General features: G+C 52.4%; 2 protein-coding genes and 1 non-coding gene across 13 annotated transcripts in view; 2 read left to right on the top strand and 1 right to left on the bottom strand.

Annotated features, from left to right (window-relative positions):
- Positions 1–10,540, top strand: part of CHD3 (chromodomain helicase DNA binding protein 3) — a 28,272-nt gene extending 17,732 nt beyond the window's left edge. For 3 of the 11 annotated variants that reach the window (XM_055258221.2, XM_063629491.1, XM_055258223.1), the window contains exons 21-40: positions 385–502; positions 712–836; positions 1,042–1,273; positions 1,595–1,761; positions 2,212–2,389; positions 2,872–2,937; positions 3,393–3,478; positions 3,629–3,762; positions 4,325–4,469; positions 4,641–4,803; positions 4,898–5,019; positions 5,126–5,261; positions 5,374–5,475; positions 5,666–5,791; positions 6,170–6,278; positions 6,474–6,606; positions 6,931–7,126; positions 8,215–8,378; positions 8,634–8,760; positions 9,248–10,540. In XM_055258221.2, coding sequence (XP_055114196.1) covers positions 385–502; positions 712–836; positions 1,042–1,273; positions 1,595–1,761; positions 2,212–2,389; positions 2,872–2,937; positions 3,393–3,478; positions 3,629–3,762; positions 4,325–4,469; positions 4,641–4,803; positions 4,898–5,019; positions 5,126–5,261; positions 5,374–5,475; positions 5,666–5,791; positions 6,170–6,278; positions 6,474–6,606; positions 6,931–7,126; positions 8,215–8,378; positions 8,634–8,760; positions 9,248–9,369 — 2,751 coding nt within the window. In that variant the 3' untranslated portion in view covers positions 9,370–10,540. Of the gene's footprint in view, positions 1–384; positions 503–711; positions 837–1,041; positions 1,274–1,594; positions 1,762–2,211; positions 2,390–2,871; positions 2,938–3,392; positions 3,479–3,628; positions 3,763–4,324; positions 4,470–4,640; positions 4,804–4,897; positions 5,020–5,125; positions 5,262–5,373; positions 5,476–5,662; positions 5,792–6,169; positions 6,279–6,473; positions 6,607–6,930; positions 7,173–8,214; positions 8,379–8,633; positions 8,761–9,247 lie in introns of all 11 variants that reach the window. The other 8 variants (XM_063629488.1, XM_063629487.1, XM_055258222.2 and 5 more) reach the window with 6 other exon arrangements.
- Positions 3,895–4,033, top strand: LOC129470857 (small Cajal body-specific RNA 21). The gene has a single exon (XR_008653377.1). It is a non-coding gene; the product is annotated as a small Cajal body-specific RNA 21 (non-coding RNA).
- Positions 10,541–11,112: 572 nt separating the features above from the next.
- On the bottom strand, positions 11,113–14,011 carry RNF227 (ring finger protein 227). Its single transcript, XM_055258252.2, has 2 exons — positions 13,369–14,011; positions 11,113–13,267 (listed from the first exon to the last, which is right to left on the bottom strand). The coding sequence occupies exons 1-2, from the start codon at positions 13,883–13,885 to the stop codon at positions 13,212–13,214; spliced, it is 573 nt and encodes a 190-aa protein (XP_055114227.1). The 5' UTR covers positions 13,886–14,011; the 3' UTR covers positions 11,113–13,211.
- Between the last annotated feature and the right edge of the window lie 2,724 nt (positions 14,012–16,735).

Below are 16,735 nucleotides of genomic sequence, written 5' to 3'. Positions count from 1 at the left end.
AGCCTGGCCAACATGGTGAAACCCCATCTCTACTTAAAATACAAAAATTAGCTGGGCGTGGTGGCACACACCTGTAGTCCCAGCTACTAGGGAGGCTGAGGCGGTAGGATCACTTGAACCCAGGAGTGGAGGTTGCAGTGAGCCGAGATGGCACCACTGCACTCCAGCTTGGGCAACAGAATGAGACTCCATCTCAAAAAAAATAAAAATAAATAAAAATAAGAAAAGAGAGTGTGACAAGAATGTGGAATAATGAGGAGCTTAAGACAGGGCAGGGGTTCAGGTGTAAGTATTAGGGTTGAGTTTGTGTAAAGGAGTAGTTAGAATAAGCAAGCCATCCCACCACCTCATTATTCCAGACTCCATCCTTTTCTCTTGCTCTAGATGACCAAAATGTTAGACTTGCTTGAGGACTTCTTAGACTATGAAGGCTACAAGTATGAGCGCATCGATGGTGGTATCACGGGTGCCCTGAGGCAGGAGGCCATCGATCGGTTTAATGGTGAGGGAGATACACTGGTCCCTGGTGGGTGTGGGAGGCCTGAGAAACCTGTGATAGGTCCCTGGGATGGGAGGGGGACTGGCTTGGGGGACATTGGAAACTTAGGCTTTGAGTTGGGGGCATGGTTGTTTGTCGTCAGAGAACGTCTAGGAGCAGGTGGACAGAACTACCGGGTACAAGAAAAACCTGATCCAACTCTCACCTCCTAGCTCCTGGGGCCCAACAATTCTGCTTCCTCCTGTCCACCCGAGCTGGGGGCCTGGGCATCAATCTGGCCACTGCTGACACTGTCATCATCTTTGATTCGGACTGGAACCCCCATAATGACATCCAGGTGGGAACTCACATCCTGGAGCCCCTGCACCATTTAGCAAGAAGATGTGGGTTCATGGAGGAGGATGTCATGTTCTGGGGTCAGAAATAAATCTCTTCTGGGAGGAGAGAAGGCCCTTCTGCAGCAGCCTTCTTCCCTGAGCATGTGGGCAGCTTCTCCCCGGCCACTCCCCTGACCCACCCGCCACTTTCTTTTGCCCCCGCAGGCCTTTAGCCGGGCGCATCGGATTGGCCAGGCCAACAAAGTGATGATTTACCGGTTTGTGACTCGCGCGTCAGTGGAAGAGCGAATCACACAAGTGGCCAAGAGAAAGATGATGCTGACACACCTGGTGGTGCGGCCTGGGCTGGGCTCCAAGGCAGGCTCCATGTCCAAGCAGGAGCTTGACGACATTCTCAAATTTGGCACTGAAGAGCTGTTCAAGGATGAAAACGAGGGTGAGAACCTTTTCTGCAGCTCTATGAAAGCAGGCCCCTGCTGTCTCAGGAGTACTTATCAGCCCCCTGGGGAGAGAAAAAGAACTCTTCTCTGCAGCCTTTGAAGGAAGGAGAGCCTTCTTTTAGTAGGCCTTGGAGGAAGGTTGGCCTCTTTCTTTGCCTGTAGGGTTAAAACAAACAAAACAAAAACCTTTCAACATTGGCTCCCAGGGAAAGAGCCTTCTCTAGGGCTCCTGTGAAACAGACGCAGAGTAGAAGCTTTCCCATCAGCCTTTCTAAACTTTGGAACCCAAAGTTCCCTTTTGTTTTCCCTCTTACCAGGGGAGAACAAGGAGGAGGACAGCAGTGTGATTCATTATGACAATGAGGCCATCGCTCGGCTGTTGGACCGGAACCAGGATGCAACTGAGGACACTGACGTGCAGAACATGAATGAGTATCTCAGCTCCTTCAAGGTGGCACAGTACGTCGTGCGGGAAGAAGACAAGGTGAGAGGCTTTGGGGGCCAGACATTATCTATCCCAGGCCATCTCCAAAAGGCAGTATCCTTTACTAGGCCTTGAAGTAGGAGGGTCCATCCCCCTTAAAACAGTAGTGGACCTCAAACAACTTCTTCGTCTAATAGGTGAGACTGGACTTCAGAGAGAAACGTAGGCACAGACAGTACTGGTAAACACAGAAGGGTACCTTCTGAGACAGTGCAGGAGAAACACTGTCAGAGGGATTAGAGGAGAGATTTAGAAAACATGAGGAGAGCACATTGCAGGTAAGAGATGGCATGGAACATGCACAATGTCCAGAAAATGTATGCAGAGTCATGAAGCTCCAGGAGTGGGGAGACCGGATTGGGCTGACGCAGCAGAGTAGGGATTTCCTTGCAGTGGAAGGATTAGCAAAGAAGGAGACCCCCAGTGTTCATTCATTCTGCTGCCCTTCAGATTGAGGAAATTGAGCGAGAGATCATCAAGCAGGAGGAGAATGTGGACCCTGACTACTGGGAGAAGCTGCTGAGGCATCACTATGAGCAACAGCAAGAAGACCTAGCCCGGAATCTAGGCAAGGGCAAGCGGGTTCGCAAGCAAGTTAACTACAATGATGCTGCTCAGGAAGACCAAGGTGAGGGCTGCCCCAGATGCAGGCATTAAAAGGTGGGGAAGTGATGATGAGGAGGGACTTGAAGGCTGGGGCTATTTAGAGGGAAAGAGAGAAGCCTAGAAGTCAGAGCCTTCCCCTGCTAAAAGGGAAAGACATAAGGTAGAGTCATTAGGAACTACCCAGAGGCCAGGTGGGTTTGCAGGAGATTTAAACTCTTTGGTGGTTGCACAGGCATCCTATGGACACCCAGGGCCATTGCTTAGAGTAGGTTTGGCAGGAGAAGCAGAGGGGCCCAGAGACTGAAGGTAGGCGGTGAATGGAGATGGTGTAGGATACGCGGCTCCCAAGTCAGACTTTGGGCAGTGATCTGATGTTCCCAGAAGGACCAAGGCCAGAATAAAGGTAGACAAGTCTCGGCAGGGAGGAATCCACCCAGAAAGGGCCTCAGCATGGGCATATCCCAAGAGCCCTCCCTGACCACTGGGCCCTTTCTACCCCCACAGACAACCAGTCAGAGTACTCGGTGGGTTCAGAGGAGGAGGATGAAGACTTCGATGAACGTCCTGAAGGTGGCATCTGTGTTCCTGACTCTACCTCACCTCTTCCCATTTTATTTTCCAGTTTGCTTTAAGCCCACTGTTTTTATACAAGTAAAAAAATCTTTGTGTGTATGTGGAAAAACTCGATTGCAGATGAGCAGAAAGGAAGAAATATTCATAGTCTCTCTGCTAGTAAACTTTGGTGTGTGTGACCACATAGGCTAGATCCAGAAAGGCCGTATCATTTTCCATTCCCACTGGTAATCTGGGCCTTTGTCAGATATCAGCTGTTAATTTTAAAATATGACTGGTTCTTTTAGACTTAGTGGGTTAGTAGTTCTGAAGTGCTTGGGAGAGAATTGGGAGCACCTCAAACATGACAGGAATGTTCCTGTCTTCCATATCTTGTGGGAATGGGGTGCTAAGGAGGACCGAGGCTTAGAGGAGGTGGTGGATCAGCTAACTGATATCATCCCCACCTTCAGGGCGTAGACAGTCAAAGAGGCAGCTCCGGAATGAGAAAGATAAGCCACTGCCTCCACTGCTGGCCCGAGTCGGGGGCAACATTGAGGTGAGAGCTGGGCCCAGTGTTCCTGAGTTCTCCAAGGAGGGCATGAGGGCAGGGGGTTGGAAATTGGGGCCTGGATCACTGAGGGTAGAAAGGACAAGACCTAAGAACCCTGGACATTTGTCGCCATTGCCTCCTTGCTCCCACCCTCAGGTGCTGGGCTTCAACACCCGTCAGCGGAAGGCTTTCCTCAATGCTGTGATGCGCTGGGGGATGCCACCACAGGATGCCTTCACCACGCAGTGGCTGGTGCGGGACCTGAGGGGCAAGACTGAGAAGGAGTTTAAGTGAGTGTGGGTGATACAGGGCTGAGTTGGACACAAGGGGAAGAGCTTTGGGTGTTCCTTTCTTCCTTGGGGCCGCCATATGATGTGACCTTACTCAACTGATTATCACCCTCCCTGCCATACAATACTTCCTGGCTCGATTTCCTGGGGGGTGGTCTCAGCCCACTCCACCTCCCCTCAGCCGAGCCTAGAGTAGAGGGGCCAGGCATCCTTCCCAGGGGAGAGGCATTGAAGCAAGGAGCCTCTCCTGGGCTGTCCTAGCCTCACATTTACTTGGCCACAATAACCTGGCAGGAGGAGCTGGCGGAAAGGATGAAGAACTGACTGATGGGGCCCAGGAATTAAGTACCAAGGCCAAGGGGAAAGACCAGGGGTGGGGTGCAGGGGGACAGTTAGGACTTGGAAGGCTGGTAATGGTGAGAGTGAGAGGCCCAGGGGAGGAGCCCTGGAGCACCTGGGGATTTGGGGGTTTGGGGGTCCTCAGCCATCCTTGCGCCTCCCTCATTGCCCTGTACCCCTTCTGTGGCTCCCCAAACCCTCCTCCCACTCCCATGCTCCTTAGGGCCTATGTGTCTTTGTTCATGCGCCATCTGTGTGAGCCTGGGGCAGACGGCTCTGAAACCTTTGCCGATGGGGTCCCTCGGGAGGGACTGAGTCGCCAGCAGGTGTTGACCCGCATTGGAGTCATGTCTCTCGTCAAAAAGAAGGTATCAGTCTTCGTGTCACCCAAAGAATCAAGCTGGCTGCCTAGTCTCTGTCCTTCCTCTGCCTCTGTCCCTGAGTTGTAAGCTTGCACTGGTGTGAGATGGAGGAGACTGGAGCTTCCTGTCTCTAAATGCCTGGAGCTGACACCTATCCCTCCCACCCTGCCACCCCAGGTGCAAGAGTTTGAGCACATCAATGGGCGTTGGTCAATGCCGGAACTGATGCCTGACCCCAGCGCCGACTCTAAGCGCTCCTCCAGAGCCTCCTCTCCTACCAAAACATCTCCCACCACTCCTGAGGCTTCTGCTACCAACAGTCCCTGCACCTCTAAACCTGGTAATCAGAAGTCAGGATGGTGGGAGAGACAGAAAGGAAGCCAGGAGTCAGGGCGGGAGAACCTCTGTCTTTATCACTGTGCCTTCCCCTGCAGCTACTCCAGCTCCAAGTGAGAAAGGAGAAGGCATAAGGACACCTCTTGAGAAGGAGGAAGCTGAAAACCAGGAGGAAAAGCCAGAGAAGAACAGCAGAATTGGGGAGAAGATGGAGACAGAGGTGTGTGGCTCCCTGGATTCTCCTGCGGAGCGGGAGAGGGAGGGGGCTCGGAGGTCAGGTACCTGGGAGCCCTCTGGCTCATCCTGACCCCATTGTCCTCTTCCAGGCTGATGCCCCGAGCCCAGCCCTATCACTTGGGGAGCGGCTGGAGCCAAGGAAGATTCCTCTAGAGGATGAGGTGCCAGGGGTGCCTGGAGAGATGGAGCCTGAACCTGGGTACCGTGGGGACAGAGAGAAGTCAGGTGGGTGCATGGCCTTAGGAGTGATGGGGGATTAGAACTTGGGATTTCCCTCTTCTGGGGTCAGGGGATGAGGGTAACATCCTCCCTTCCTATCCCCTACCCCCTCCCACAGCCACAGAGTCGACGCCAGGAGAAAGGGGGGAGGAGAAGCCGTTGGATGGACAGGAACACAGGGAGAGGCCGGAGGGGGAAACAGGGGATTTGGGCAAGAGAGGTAATGGGTGGAAGGACCGGACACCTGGGTCCCTGAGGGCATCAGGGGAGGTGGAGTCTGGGGAACCGAATGCTTGGGTCCTGGGCGGGTAGCTGTTTGAAAGGCCAGTACAGTACAGTACAGATAGTAGTCTTGGGACCTGGGAGGAGGGTGTCCTGAGGTGTGAGCTTTGCCCTGTCTGTCCTAGCAGAAGATGTAAAAGGTGACCGGGAGCTTCGACCAGGGCCTCGAGATGAGCCACGGTCCAATGGGCGACGAGAGGAAAAGACAGAGAAGCCCCGGTTCATGTTCAATATCGCAGATGGTGGCTTCACAGGTTGGGGAGACTCTCGCTGCTTTCTGCTCCTCAAGGGGATCTGCTCATCCTCATGGGGTTTCTCGTTTTGCCTGAGGCTTCCTGCTACCTTTAATTCCAAGTAACTTCCAATGAAGTATGTTGCATGCTGACTCCGATCTTTGCTCTAAATCTTTCTTAAGTATCCCTCTTAACTCTAAAGCTGGCTCTAATCCCACCTTTATTCTTAATTGTAACTTGAACCTGGTTAGAACTGATTTGTTCCAAACCTAACCTTTACCCATTCCTCTTCAGGAGCCCTTAGTTTCATTATTCAGTTTCTCCATCTCTACCTGTCTGTTGGACTGAGTGCAGTCTGCAAAACCCTGTTGCCTCTTCTGTCTGCTGTCTTCTTTGCAGAGCTTCACACACTGTGGCAGAATGAGGAACGGGCAGCTATTTCCTCGGGGAAACTCAATGAGATCTGGCACAGAAGACATGACTACTGGCTTCTGGCTGGGATTGTCCTGTATCCTTTGATACACTTGCAAGAAGATTCTCTCAAGCTGGCAAAAAAAAAAAAAAAAAAAAAAAGGATGAGGATTTCACACCCAGGGACAGGGCTAGTGCCACACTTTGGGGAGTCAAGCCAAAAAGAAGAAGTGTTCAAAGCCAAGCCTATTCCTGTTAAATTCCTTGATGGTTCCCTTTCCTTCTTTGGTAGCCATGGCTATGCACGGTGGCAGGACATCCAGAATGATGCTCAATTTGCCATTATCAACGAGCCATTTAAAACTGAAGCCAATAAGGGGAACTTTCTGGAGATGAAAAATAAGTTCCTGGCCCGGAGGTTCAAGGTGGGAATGAGGAAGGAAAGGAACAGGTTATAGATGGGCTTGGGTCAGAAGTGAGACCAGATCTAGTTGGAACCTAGGGAAGGTCAACACCTTCAGGGCTGAGGTGATGCTTGCGGCCAAGACCAAAGTGTAACCTTGTGCTTGGGAGTGTGGTCTGGGTCAGGGTTGATGCTAGGTTCGCAGTCGGTTTGGAACTAGGAGTGCTCTGGGCCAGCAGTGAGGACAGGGTGGGTCTCCTGCTATGTCTGCCCGCCCCCCACCCCCACCTGCCCCCTTACCCACTGCTGGCAGAGCCCTACCTTCACCTCCCAACTCTGCCCTCAGCTCCTGGAGCAGGCGCTGGTGATTGAGGAGCAGCTGCGGCGGGCGGCCTACCTGAACCTGTCGCAGGAGCCGGCGCACCCCGCCATGGCCCTCCACGCCCGCTTCGCCGAGGCCGAGTGCCTGGCCGAGAGCCACCAGCACCTCTCCAAGGAGTCGCTGGCGGGGAACAAGCCGGCCAACGCCGTCCTGCACAAGGGTAAGGGCCGCGGCGGCCCCGCGCGGGGGAGGGCCCACAACGCTGCGTAAGTCTTCACCCCGCACCCCTCAAAATCTTCCCACCCCTCTGACCCCTGTACCCGCTGAACCACCCCCCTCTGACCTCTAACCCCACCCCTACCGACCTGGCACCCCCTTGGATTTTAGCCTCTAGGACTTGTGCAAGCCAACCCTCATCCATGTCTGATAGCATTCACATCCGTGCCCAGTAGAGGGACCTGCCCCAGCCTCTATGTCCCCTCCACACAGTGGGGCCTCTTCACTGGCAGTGGAACTGCATGCCTGCCATACTGCTAACATCACCCAGTTAGGGGCCTTGGACTGTGAGTGCACCATACAGATCCCTGGCTGTGATCAAACAAATCACGTTCCCTCACATCTGTTTCACCCCATGAGGCAGAAACTACCACCCATCCGACCCTCTGACCCTACCCCATGAAACTTCCCTTTGACCTTCGACCTTTCCTCCTACCCCCTCACCTTGCCAATGATAGAGATTATATCCCAAAGCCCTCTAACCATCTAATCCTGCCTGATGTAGTCACTGACTCCTGGCCCCTTTGATCCCTGTTCTAATTCCTTGAATCTGTAATACTGACCTTCTAACCTCCCTCTCCCCTTTACATATTAAAACCTTGATTCCTTAAAGCTTTGACACTTACCACCTCCCATGCCTCCTGACTATTTCCTCCCCATCATCCCCAACCCCAAACCTTGCTCTTCCAGTATGAGATGTTCTGACAACTCCCCGCCCCCATGTCTTCCAATGTCCCCCCATCTTCCTTTCCTCCATGCTCCCTTTTTCTTTCTTCTTTCTCTCCATCTGTCTTCTGTGGTAATCTGGTCTCTCTGTCTCTTTTCCTGACACTTTTTCTTTTCCCCTGAGTTGCTTCTGTTTTCTGTCCACTTCTTTTACTTTCTTGATCTCTGGTTCTTTGACATCTGTGTTCTCCTCTCTTGCTCTTTTTCTGCCTGTATCTGTCCATCTGATGCCTCTCTTTTCCTGGCTCCATCTCTCTATTTCCCTGCCTTTCTCTTGCCCTTCTTTCTCTGTGGCCCGGGCCCCAGTTCTGAACCAGCTGGAGGAGTTGCTGAGCGACATGAAGGCGGACGTGACCCGCCTGCCAGCCACGCTGTCCCGAATACCCCCCATCGCAGCCCGCCTTCAGATGTCCGAGCGCAGCATCCTCAGCCGGCTGGCCAGCAAGGGCACGGAGCCTCACCCCACACCGGTAACCCTCTTTCCCCCTAGCTCCACTTTTCCCTGTTTGTGTTCCTCCTGCACACATACAAACACTTCCATCAGAATCCTATACAATATGGAAAAACAACTCGCTAGAACACAGTCATCATCCTTGAGTGAGTCTCCCTGCCTGTGTATCCTACCCTTAGTAGTTGTGGAGTGTGACTCCTCATGTCTCCCCTACAGCTTCTTTCCTCTCACAGACTATGAACTAACTCCAACTTCTGCTTACTCTCTGTTCCAGGCCTTCCCCCCGGGTCCCTACGCTACACCTCCGGGGTACGGGGCGGCCTTCAGCGCCGCACCCGCAGGGGCCCTGGCCGCCGCAGGCGCCAATTACAGCCAGATGCCTGCAGGGTCCTTCATCACAGGTCAGCTGGTGTTTTCCCGTCCCTGCTGCTCACACTCCTCCTTTGCCAAACTTGATTTCTGCTCAGCTGCCCTTTAACTACTCTAGTCCACCTCATTTCCTTGGTGGTATCCGGTGTTTTATGGGATAGAGTTGTTCTAGGCTGTCCCCCCACCTATCCCTTTCTTAACCCCTCTTCAATCCCCTTTATCAAAAACCAGAGTTTTAGCAGATCTGTGGCTTGGTGTCTTCTACCCGAGCCACCTCCCTCCGGGTTCCTTCAAGGGAAAGTGAATACGAAACCCGAGGGGGTAGAGTGGGAACATGTGTTCAATCATGTAACACAAAGTGGAATCTCAGGGAAAGGAGTTTGCCCTGGTCTTCCCTCCCTTACCTGGGGCAACGGGAAATGGCAGGAGGTGACCTGGAAGTGAGAATTCACCATTGTCATGAAGTGACGTTTGGGAGTGATGTGGGGATTGATCTTTCCTTACCCCTTTCCCAAACAGCCGCCACCAACGGCCCTCCAGTGCTGGTGAAGAAGGAGAAGGAAATGGTGGGGGCATTGGTGTCAGATGGGCTGGATCGGAAGGAGCCCCGAGCCGGGGAGGTGATCTGTATAGACGACTGACTGGATCCCAGGCCTGCCCTTCACCCAGGCCCCGTCCACGAGGCCGACCCCCAGCTCAAGCGCTGGGGCCTGCTGCCAGCCCTCCACCTTCCCCACCCCTTGGGCCATCACTGGGCTAGGAACCCCTTTGCCCCTCTCTGCAGCTCCTCTCTTCAAGAAGGGCCCTTTGTCTTTCTCCACTCCCGCGCACCTTTCCCACCAAGCCTTGAAGACTATGCTGGTGAGAAGAGGTCTGGGTGGGAGATGGCTGGCAGGGTCTTCCAAGTACCTTCCTCCCCCACTGCCAAGTATACACAACTTCCCAGTAAATGGTTGTGGGAAGGAAAGAGGCGGAGCCTCCCCAGCTGTTTCCCTGCAGAATCAGCTCCATCTCATGCAGAAGTGGAGAATCAGCCTTGCCTGGCCTTTAGGAACTTTTGTGGGGAAGAGAGCTTTGAAGAGAGGAGGGGGACTTTTAGAGAGGGATGAAAATTAGCCCTGGGAGGGAGGAAGGGACGAGGAGGGGTGGCTGCATGTTACCGTCCCCTACCTCTCCCCACGTGGAGGGTGGAGCAGTTATGAGGGAGGAAGTCAATTGCTGTTCAGCCTCAGAATAAAGGCGCCGTTCACTGGCTCAGTTACCTCCTGTGTACCGGCATCTTGTGTTGGGAATGTTCCCCCTTCCCTAGGGACCAAGGACCACCCCTACAAAAAGAGTAATGGTTGGGTGATACTCCCTCAAGCCAAAGAGGAGCTCCCCAACCTGTTCTAGGGACCCAGGTAACCTAGAAGGGTGGGAGAGAATACAATGGGCCAGATGTGGAGGAAGCCCAGCTCTGGGGCTCAGGTTCCTGGAAGACTTCTACTACCCTCCCTCCTCAAGGCCTGGATACAGACTAAATTTGTGTAAGTCAGGCAGGGGATCTAGTCAGGGTCTTGGGAGCTATCTTGTTGTTGGGACCAGAGCAAAATAGTGGAGGGCAGGCTAGGGAAATGTGGGCACATCCCCCCTCCCAGGAGGGGCCGGGGAGAGTGGCAGTTTGCATGGCGAACCCCCCACTTCCTCTTTGCTGCCCCTTCACTTTCTTGCTGCCCCTTTCCCAGTCTCTCTTCATACCCACTCCTGGTCTGTCCTGATCCCCTCTTCTGTATCAGGTTTATTGGTTGTACATATAAATTATACTTTCCTTTCTGTGTGCTCTGTTATTTTTTTATGGGGGGGAGTTTTTGGGGGGAGGGATAAGAAAGGTTTTTGCTTTCTGCCTTTTCTTTTTAAAAAAATCTTACGACTTTTTCCTTTTCCTCATTTTTATCTCTTGGATTATTCACTAAAACTGAGGTTCTTCCAGCCCCAACTATGTCATGGGCTCTGTAGAGAAGGAGGGTGAGCAACAGATACCTACGTGGCCTCAGGTTGACTTCAGAGAGAGTGGGACTTACTGGACAGAAATGTAGTGGGAGGAGCACCTAGCAAGATTCAAAACTGCCTTCCAGCCATCCTTTTGATCCTCCTTTCCACCTTCAAGTTGTTTAGTTCCCCTAAGAGTCAGTAGAGGTCACTACAGCTCCACAGGTTCAGTTCCAGCATGAAGCAAAGGCACACTTTTTTTTTTTTTTTTAAGGCGTTGAGGGTCAGATCTGTCTAGCTTACCAAAGATTTGAACTACTAGGCACTTGATGTTTATTGTTCACTAAACAGAACCTCTCAGAGATTGAGAGAGGCCAGATGCTTAGTTCACAAAGCTATTATATTAAAAAATAAGATAAAGCCAACAAATATTTATTGAGTACATACTATACAGTAACACTGCTGTTGGCCCTGGAGATAAAACAGTCACAGGTCAGCTCTTGCTCCCATGGGGCTTACACTCCATTGGGGACACCCACAAAGCATGAAAATAAAAGCAGTAAAAATAAAACAGGGCATTATGTTACAGAGGGGTGGAGGAAAAGGCTCTACTACGTTGAAGGCAGAAAAAGGCCTCCCAAAAGAGGGAGCATTTAAGCTGAGATGTAAGGACAGGAAAATGCCAAAATAGGGTTACAAAAATTGAGGTTTATACCCCATAAGTGTATAATTATGATTTGTCAATCAAAAATATATTTTAAAAAGATTGGAGACCTCTAAAAAATTGAGGTTAATACTTAATAAGTTCACATTTTTAACTAAGAGAAAAATGTAACATAGTAGGTTAGGATTTCTTTAGCTATAAGATGTTACTTTAGAACTCTGGGGCCGGGTGCAGTGGCTCATGCCTGTAATCCCAGCACTTTGGGAGGCCGAGGTGGGTGGATCACGAGGTCAGTACATCAAGATCATCCTGGCTAAATGGTGAAACCCTGTCTCTACTAAAAATACAAAAAAATTAGCCGGGCGTGGTGGCGGGTGCCTGTAGTCCCAGCTACTTGGGAGGCTGAGGCAGGAGAATGGCGTGAACCCAGGAGGCAGAGCTTGCAGTGAGCCGAGATCACGCCACTGCACTCCAGTCTGGGTGACAGAGCAAGACTCCATCTCAAAACTAAAAAGTGTAGGATCTAGACCAATGGTACTTAAATTTTCACATGCACACAAATCACCTGGGATTGTTAAAATGCCAGAGTCTGGCCCAGCACGGTGGCTCACTCCTATAATCCCAGCACTTTGGGAGGCCCAGGTGGGCGTATCACCTGAGGTCAGGAGTTTGAGACCAGCCTGACCAACATGGCGAAACCCCATCTCTACTAAAAATACAAAAATTAGCCAGGTGTGGTGGCAGGCGCCTGTAATCCCAGCTACTCCGGAAGGTGAGGCAGGAGAATCGCTTGAACCTGGGAGGCGGAGGCTGCAGTAAGCCGAGATCACGCCACTGCACTCCAGCCTGGGCGACAGAGTGAGACTGTCTCAAAACAAAAACAAAAAAACAACCTTGCCAAAGTCTGATTCAGGAAGTCTGGAGTGGGATCCTGGAGTGAGACTGTGCACTTCTGTTGACAGTATACCAACACTGCTAGTCCTTGACTATGACTATGTGGTCATAAGATACTTACAGGATTCTAAAATAGAATACATGGCATATATACAATAGGTGATGTTCCATCATGGGACACAAATTTTAAAGACACTTAAAATTGTATAAGTGTCTTTTCAGTAGCGCCAGTGTGTTCCCCTGTGACTGTAAAGATAACACAGATAATAGCAAAAGTTTGAAATATGATGCCTTTCAAATGGCTCTCCCTTCCTACTTTGATAGGCACTAATTAGGTGCCTCACATAAATGCCCTTTGGAATTTCTGATACCTGCCCTAGCAGGTTGAAGGGAGATTCTGAAATGAAGCAAGGCTCCTAATCATAGTCACAGGCAGGGAGCCATCTCAATTTTTGGAACACAGAACTGGGAGTGGGGAGACAGCAGGCATACCAGCACCCTTACATGCCAGAGAAGTGAGATTAACATGACGCGAAAATTAGCCTCTTCTCTCCCGTTCCATCTTAAAAAAAAAAAAAAAAATTCAAACCATTGACAAAGAATTGCTAAAATGGGACCTGTTGCTCCCACACACCAGAGCCACCCTGGACAAAAGCCAAAGTCCCAGCTAAGAAAACAGTCTGTCTTCTTCCCACGGTAACGTAGGCTTTGTTTATATCATCCCTTGGCCACTCCATCCTGAAAATGTAAGACTGGCACAGTCAGTAGATGGGGGCGAGTTCGTCTAGGAGCCTCCCCAACTCAGCATCAACACCTCCCAGGGCGTTCCCTCCTGCCTTTGGCTCATCTCTCTCATCACATGCCAATCCTGGGATCTGAGAGAGAGTAGTCTTGACACCAGCCCCCGCGAGGCTGCAGCTCCCACCTTCCTTCGGCTGTAGCTTCCGAGTTCCTCGGTTACAACGTGCAACGGGTCAGGTGGGCAATGTCCTTGATCTCCGGACAGTAGAGCACTGCGGGAAAAAAGAAGGGTTAGTGGCAGCAGGAGCAAGCCAACGAACCCCGGTATTCCTCGGCGCTCTCTCCCCTGCATCCTCCCTGGGCAGCCCCTCACCGTTGCTAGGCAGCGGACGCCGCCAGCGCCGCGCAGGCGCCAGGACCCTGTCCCAGAGCCGCCGGAGCGCGCGCCACCCAGCGCTCCTAGGCCCCGCCCCCTTCTCGTTCTCCCCTTCCTCCTCCGCCTCTCCGTCAGCGTCGCTTCTTTCCTTGGCCGGGTTCCCAGCCTCATCTCGTTCGCACTTGGCCCGCGCTTTTTCCTCCAATCGCGACCACAAGTCGGAGTCAAAAGCCATCTCCGTGACGCCGCCGCGCGGGAGCTGCGAGGGCGCGCGGCAGAAGGGGCACGTGACCACGCGGCGCAGGCGCACCACGCGTGCGGTCGCCCCGCCGCCGTCCCCGCGCGCCGCCAGCTCGCGGAGGCAGGCGGTGCAGAGCGTGTGGCCGCAGCGGGCGCGCGCCGTTCCGGGCAGGCGGCGGGGCGCGCGGCCCCCGAGGTTGAAAGGACGGTAGCAGATGTTGCAGTCCAGCTCGCCCCGCTCCAGAAGAGAGGGCACCCTCACCACGAGCTGCATCGTGTCCGCCGCGGACTCGAGGGCGTCGCTAACGCGGCCGGCTCCGTGAACAGAACGAGCAGACTCTTCTGGGGCCCGGGTCGGGTCCTGGGGCCGGCGCCGCGGCTTCTTTCCTCTTTAAATAGGGGAATAAGTGAGGCCCCACCCTTCGAAGCGTCACGCCTTGATCGGGCCGCTCCCTGTGGCGGCACGTGTGGGGGCGGTGGAGGCTTGAGGCCGGGAATGACAGCGATGATGGAGTCGGGGAGGCGGCCCAGGCCGTGCCAGGACCGGAGCCCTAGGAGCCAAAGCACCCATTCCTCCCTACTCCCGGGGGAGCGGGGTGGGGCTTTCTTTCTTCCCCCAACGCAACGCCAGCGCTCCTTAATTCTACCGTGTGCAAATCCCCGGGTCCCTCCCTGCGCCTGAGCCCTCAGTCATTGGCACAAGTCTCTAAAGCCCCCTCGGCCTATTCAGTTGCTCGCAGTAAGTTTCACAATCCCACCCAAACAGTTTCCAAACACTGCCCATTCTGCCCAACCTTTAGTGGTCCCTGGGCCTTTGAATCGATTTTGCCCTCAATTCTCATTATAGATGACCTCTCTGTGTTGTTTGTAAGGCTGGCTTCCTAAACTTCATTCTCCCCAAACTACTTAACTCTCAGCTGATATCTCAGCCTAAGGAGGGACCTAGATTCCAGGACCATGGCTTTAGGAATGCTGGGAATCCTTTCCTTCCGGAGGCCTGGACACCCACACATCGTGATGGTCCCAGCAAAGCTCCCCAGCGTAAGTTCTGACTCAGGGGTCTGACTTCTCCCACTGGTAAACAGGACGTGGTACTCACAACCCACATTCCCCTCATGGTGCCACACCCACACACAGCTGCCTCCTCACCCTCCTCTCCTGGACCTGCAGCCCAGGTTCTGTTGTGGAGGGTGATAACACAGTCTAGAGCCAGCTGGCTTGAGTTCAGATCCTAGCTTCCACCTCTTACTAGTTGTGACACTTTGAGCAAGTTACTTAATTTCTTTGGGCCTTGGTTTCCTAGTTTTAAAAATAATAATAATGAGGACTGAACGAATTTATATGTGTAAGGTGCTTCAAATGGTGTCCAGTACACAGTAAAACACCAGGTAAGTACTATATTAGCTACTACTCTTATCCTGTGCCCCCAGCCTATACTGAATTCACCTTAACTTCTGAGTACCCAACATTTTCTTTCTCTTTTTTTTTTTTTTTTTTTTTTTGAGACGGAGTCTCGCTCTGTCGCCCAGGCTGGAGTGCAGTGGCACCATCTCGGCTCACTGCAAGCTCCCCCTCCCGGGTTCACGCCATTCTCCTGCCTCAGCCTCCCAAGTAGCTGGGACTACAGGCGCCCACCACCACGCCCAGCTAATTTTTTGTATTTTTAGTAGAGACGGGGTTTCACTGTGTTAGCCAGGATGGTCTCCATCTCCTGACCTGGTGATCCGCCTTCCTCGGCCTCCCAAAGTGCTGGGATTTACAGGCGTGAGCCACCACGCCCGGCCAGTACCCAACATTTTCAGCACGCATCCCTCTTGACCAATATGTGCAAGATGAGCTTCTCCACACCCATGGCATTTACCAGCTATCACAGGCAATGCAGAGCTGGTTTTTTAACCTAAATTGTTAAAACCTAGAAGGTAATCTCTTTTGAGGAAGTATACCATTATTTTTAAGCAAACATTTCAGAACTTTTGAATGGTACTGTCTGTGATCATGGGCGAAGCTGTCTACTTATTACAGTGATGCTGTCACAATTCAAAACTTCTTGGTCTTAAAAAGGGACTGGTAAGGCCGGGCATGGTGGCTCTTGCCTGTAATCCCAGCATTTTGGGAGGCCAAGGTGGGTGGATCACTTGAGGTCAGGAGTTCAAGACCAGCCTGGCCAAATGGTGAAACCCCATCTCTACTAAAAATACAAAAATTAGCTGGGGGTGGTGGCTCACACCTGTAGTCCCAGCTATTCGGGAGGCTGAGGCATGAGAATTGCTTGAACCTGGGAGGTGGAGGTTGCAGTGAGCTGAGATCACGCCACCGCATTCCAGCCTGGGCAACAGTGAGACTCGGTCTCAAAAAAAAAAAAAAAAAAAAAGGGAGGGGGGACTGGTAGGTATCTATTGTTAATAAATACATGATGGGCTGAGTGCGGTGGCTCACGCCTGTAATCCCAGCACTTTGGGAGGCCGAGACAGGCAGATTGCCTGAGCTTAGGAGTTCACGACCAGCCTGGGCAACACAGGGAAACCCTGTCTCTACTAAAATACAAAAGATTAGCCGGGCCTGGTGGCGTGCACCTGTAGTCCCAGCTACTCAGGAGGCTGAGGTGGGAGAATCGCTTGAACTCAGGAGGCAAAGGTTGCAGTGAGCTGAGATCGCGCCAGTGTACTCCAGCCTGGGCGACAGGGTGAGACTCTATCTCAAAAAAAAAAACAAAAACCTTTTAATGTGGTGGTAGATTAATGGTGGCCCCACATTCCTTTGCAATGTGACTTCGCTGCATCTCACATCAAGAATTGGGGTCTCTTTCTCTATCCCTTGAATCTGGGCTGGTCTTGTAACTAGCTTTAACCAATAGATGTGGCAGAAGTGATGTGTGAGTTCTGGAACCTAGCCCTTCAAAGGCCATGTAGCTTCTGCCTTTGTCCCCTTGGAACAATCCCTGAGACCACCATGTGAGGATGAGGTCACATGGAGGAGCGCCAGCCAACAACCAGACATGCTGGTGAGGCCATTTGGCATTTTCGTGCTCAGCTGACCTGCCATTTGAGTGCAGCCACGTGAGTGAGCCTAGGTGAAAACAGCAAAGGAACTCCCAGCCAGCCCACAGAATTGTGAAAAAGAAGTT

The sequence above is a fragment of the Symphalangus syndactylus genome, chromosome 20 (genome assembly GCF_028878055.3).
Source record: "Symphalangus syndactylus isolate Jambi chromosome 20, NHGRI_mSymSyn1-v2.1_pri, whole genome shotgun sequence".
In the NCBI taxonomy this organism is placed as follows: domain Eukaryota; kingdom Metazoa; phylum Chordata; class Mammalia; order Primates; family Hylobatidae; genus Symphalangus; species Symphalangus syndactylus.
This window is presented reverse-complemented; position numbering and strand designations above follow the sequence as displayed.

What these genes read in the sequence shown, in the direction of transcription:
- RNF227 (XM_055258252.2), bottom strand. Translation starts at nt 13,885, where the DNA reads ATGCAGCTCGTGGTGAGGGTGCCCTCTCTTCTGGAGCGGGGCGAGCTG. An exon ending in GCGTCCGCTGCCTAGCAACG is followed by an intron (nt 13,268 to 13,368) that starts GTGAGGGGCTGC and finishes TTTTTCCCGCAG; the next exon opens with TGCTCTACTGTCCGGAGATC.